The sequence below is a fragment of the Pelophylax lessonae genome (genome assembly GCF_965119305.1).
Source record: "Pelophylax lessonae genome assembly, chromosome: 2".
NCBI classification, from domain to species: Eukaryota; Metazoa; Chordata; class Amphibia; order Anura; family Ranidae; genus Pelophylax; species Pelophylax lessonae.
Genome location: NC_138769.1, coordinates 682381618 through 682385708, shown reverse-complemented (window position 1 = coordinate 682385708; position 4091 = coordinate 682381618). Strand labels below are relative to the sequence as shown.

At 43.4% G+C, this 4091-nt stretch overlaps 1 protein-coding gene across 1 annotated transcript; it reads right to left on the bottom strand.

Annotated features, from left to right (window-relative positions):
• Positions 1 to 670: 670 nt before the first annotated feature.
• LOC309548250 (E3 SUMO-protein ligase ZBED1-like) lies at positions 671 to 3258 on the bottom strand (the record flags this gene model as incomplete). Its single annotated transcript, XM_082248199.1, has 2 exons — positions 671 to 1689; positions 2430 to 3258. The coding sequence occupies 2 exons, from the start codon at positions 3256 to 3258 to the stop codon at positions 671 to 673; spliced, it is 1848 nt and encodes a 615-aa protein (XP_082104325.1).
• Positions 3259 to 4091: the final 833 nt, after the last annotated feature.

The following is a 4091-nucleotide window of genomic DNA, read 5'->3' as shown; positions in this document are numbered from 1 at the left end:
GTATCTGGCGGACCCTCATAGGTCTCTCCTGGCACTGTTTGCAGTGATTGACCGGTTTGGTCATTTATCTGGTTTTAGGGTGAACTGGAATAAGTCTAATCTGTTCCCCCTGGATCCACAGGCCTTACCCCCCCCCCCCCCTCACCTCTTGTCCTCTTCAAGTGGTCGACAATAGGGCTGCACGATATTGGAAAAAAAAGTATGTTGCGATATTTTTTTTCCCAACGATATATATTGCGATATTGAGAAAGCCATCAATCCAGGCTAAAGTCAACAATTACCTTAACATTGATAATCATTTCACAAATAAGCAAGCTTCATTACAAGTGACAAAAAGGTCACTTAATATTTTATTCCAAAATTAGAACATTTCTTGTAAAACACAAAAGCAGAACACATTTTTAAATAAAACAGCAGCTTTACACCAACCCCCCTGATTGGTTTACATTACAACAATATAACTTAATATATTTTTTATAAAACAACTTATAGGCATTTTTGGTTCACAATCTTTTTTGTTTTTAAGTCAACTTTTCTTAGCAAAAGTGCCAAAGTTAAACAGTGTTGGTCATCATAATCATGGCTAAACAAAATTAAATAAAACTTCTAAACTGAGTATTCTTTAGCATGATCATGCATGCTAGCTGCTTATGTATGCTGTATGCTTTTCTTACTCAAGGTTTTTAGCTAAGAACACAAGTCTATTAACCTTTGCAGGCTTGAGACAGGTGCATTGGCAAGTGACAATGTTGCCACTAGTACTGAAAAGTCTCTCTGACGGCGAGCTTGTCGCAGGAATACACAGGTATCTGCGGGCAAGTCTGGCGAGACGAGGAAAGCTTATTTTGTGTACTTTCCACCATGCAAGTGGATCCTCTTCTTTGTCTATTGGAGGTGTTAGCAGGTAGGTGTTTAACTCTGCTTCCAAAGCATCCTTTAGGGCCAGAGAGGAATCACCCTTTGCTGCAGTTTCACTCTGTTTAAAGAATCTTGCCAATGACTTCTTTGCCTTCTTTGCCTGGGGTTCAACTTCACTGGTAACGTTGGGCATCACGTCAGTGCTGCAGCTTGCTTTCTCCTGGCATTCCATCATCTGTGATGCCACTCTGGCCTTAACTTGGGTTTTCTTGTCTGCACTGATGAAGTCCATCTTGAACCGGGGGTCCAAAAAAGATGCCATATCTAGCAGCTTCTGAGTATCATCTTCATATTTCTCGTTGATGTAGTCCAGCATCTTCTTCTTTATGTTCTTGGTCAAGTCTGTGTCTTCATCTAGCATTTCCAGTAGTGAATTGTTGAAGAGCTGAAGAACTGGCTTTACAAAGGAGACACTTACATATTCATCCCCTGAAAGTGCATCAGTGAAATCCAGGATTGGGCCCAGTGACTTGCTTAGTGATTCCAGGACATCTATATCTTGCCAGGTTGGAATTAGATGTCGCAGCTTCTTGTCTGCAGACAGGACCTGAGTTAAAGCCTGCTGCTGCTCTAATATCCTGCTGATCATCATCTGTCTGGAACCCCATCTTGTTTGGCATTCTGAGATGAGGCAATGTGATGGAAGATTGAGTTCCTTCTGGAATTTTGTGAGGGCATCGCTGGCCTTCCAGCTGTGAGAGAAGTGGCTCACCAGCTTCTTGCAGACTCCTATAGCACGATCAATGCGGCCATCCTTTTTCACTGCATTTTCTAAGCGGAGAAAACAAACAAAACATTGTGAATGTGAACTTTAATTATTGAAGCACACTGTTTTATTTGAAACCATAAATGAAGAGCTCTTTTCCAAAACTCGATAAACGCCAATAATAATTTCCTTGTTTAAAATGTTTTAACAGGATAAATTGAATATTCTCAATGTGTGGGTCTAGGTAAAAATTTTAATTTTCCCTGAAAACTATTGAAATGGAGTTATCGCGTTTTGGAAAAGAGCTCCTCAAATATGCTCCTAAAACTATTTTTTGCCACGGATTCAATAATAGGTTGTTTAAATGTTTAGTGTATTTTTTTCTTACGTCATCGCTCCCAGGAATCAATGTGCCTGCAGCGGCCCCGCACGTCAGTTCTGGTGCAGGCGCGTCATTCCCTGCTAAACAGCTTCTGGGCATGCCCAGAAGCTGTGCAGGGATGACACGCCCGCACCGGAAGTGACATCGGGGCCGGTGCAGGGCATTCTAGGACAGAAGAGGACACAAGGGGACACTTCAGCGGCCCAGACCTGATGGCAGTGCTGGAGAAGAAATTTTCAAGGTAAGTATTTCATCTAAAAGGTAAGTGCGACCCGGGACAGATCAGAGGCTATCCATTGTGGAATGTACTAGCCCTGACTGTCCCGGGGGTATTTTTATCAACATTTTTTTTTTTCAACAGGAACACTTTAAGTAAAACGGCAAAAAAAATGTATATTTATTTAGATCATGGTCATTACTCACCAACTGCAAGATGTAGTCTGTGGCCGAAGCACTGTAGTCTGGTCCACTTGTTCAGATCGGCAGCTTTCAGCATGTTCGCTGCATTATCTGTTGTTATACAGACTTGACGTGTCTCATCTAAGCCCCAAGCGGACACCGCTTCTTTCAGGGCCTCTGCGATATTCTCAGCTGTATGACTTTCCGGGAAAAATGCCGTTTGCAAACAGCGACTTTTTAGCTCGAAGTCCTCTGTGATGAAATGGACCGTCAGACTCATGTAGGGCTCCGTTGTTCTGCTGGACCACAAGTCTGTTGTAGTTGCATAGTATTCCACGTACGACAGTTCTGCTTTAACCTTAGATTTGCATTTTTCATACAGTTCTTGTATTGCAACTTGGGAAAAATATGTGCGGGATGGTATAACATACCGCTTGTCAAGCTTTTGGATCATTTTCTTAAATCCCTCTTTGGTGACGGTATTTAATGGCAACATATCTTTAGCGATATGAAACGTTATTGCGTCTGTTATTGCTTTCTGTCGTTGAGAGCCTTTCTGGTAAGGTGTCACACTGGCAAAGGCATCACAAATATTTGTTTGAACTTGATGACATCCAGAATCAGATTTGACTTTGAATTCATCGTAAAGAACTTTGTGGTGCCGTTTTAAGTGATCAGACAAATTGGTGGTGTTTCCTTGTTTTGTGGCCACAGCTTTATGACACTGCATGCAAAGTACCTCTTTTTGGTAAACATCCTCCTTTATGTACCCAAAATACTCCCAAATACTTGATTTTGACTTTCTTTTTGGTACAAAATCATTTTTTTGCGGCGGATCCTCTTCGTTGCGCATTTTTAGTAGTGATGATGAATGTTGGCTGTGACTAAGCGGTGGGTGAGCGCCGTGAGCAGCGGTACAGCAAACCAATCACGTGTGACTTCTGACCATACAGGGTTAATGTTAATGAAGGGCAGTACTGCAGCCTTCTGATTGTAGTTGTACCATACAGGGTTAATGTTACTGTAGGGATTTAGTGCAGCAGCCTTCTTCTGATTGTACCATACAGGCCCAGGCCAGCCAGGGTTAATGTTACTGTAGGGATTGGAAGTAGTGCAGCAGCTGAGCAGCCTTCTTCTGATTGTACTACAGGGCCAGCCAGGGTTAATTTTACTGTAGTAGGGATTGGGAAGTAGTGCACCACTGCAGCAGCCTTCTTATTGTAGTTGTACCATACAGGGTTAATGTTACTGTAGGGATTCAGTGCAGCAACCTTTTTTTGATTGTACCATACACAGGGCCAGCCAGGGTTAACTTTACTGTAGTAGCCAGATTTGGGAAATACAAGTAGCGCAGCACTGCAGCAGCAGCCTTCTTCTAAATTTCATTGCAGTTGCTGCATCATACAGGGCAGGCCAGGGTTAATGGTGGACACTCCAGGACAGGTTAACGTGATGTGCCGCACAGTGTGTGTGACTAGTGTGCACTGAATAGAAATCGGGACTCACAGACAGTGTGGTAGAAGGTAGGAGTACAGCCCGAACATCCGTCCCTCATGTTAAGTCTACCCGTGCAGCTCTCATGACCGAGCGGTGAGTAGCGGCAGAGCGAACCAATCACGTCGCGAGTAGCGGCACAGGGAACCAATCAGGTGTGCAGGCACGCCTGATTGGTTCCCTGTGCCGCTG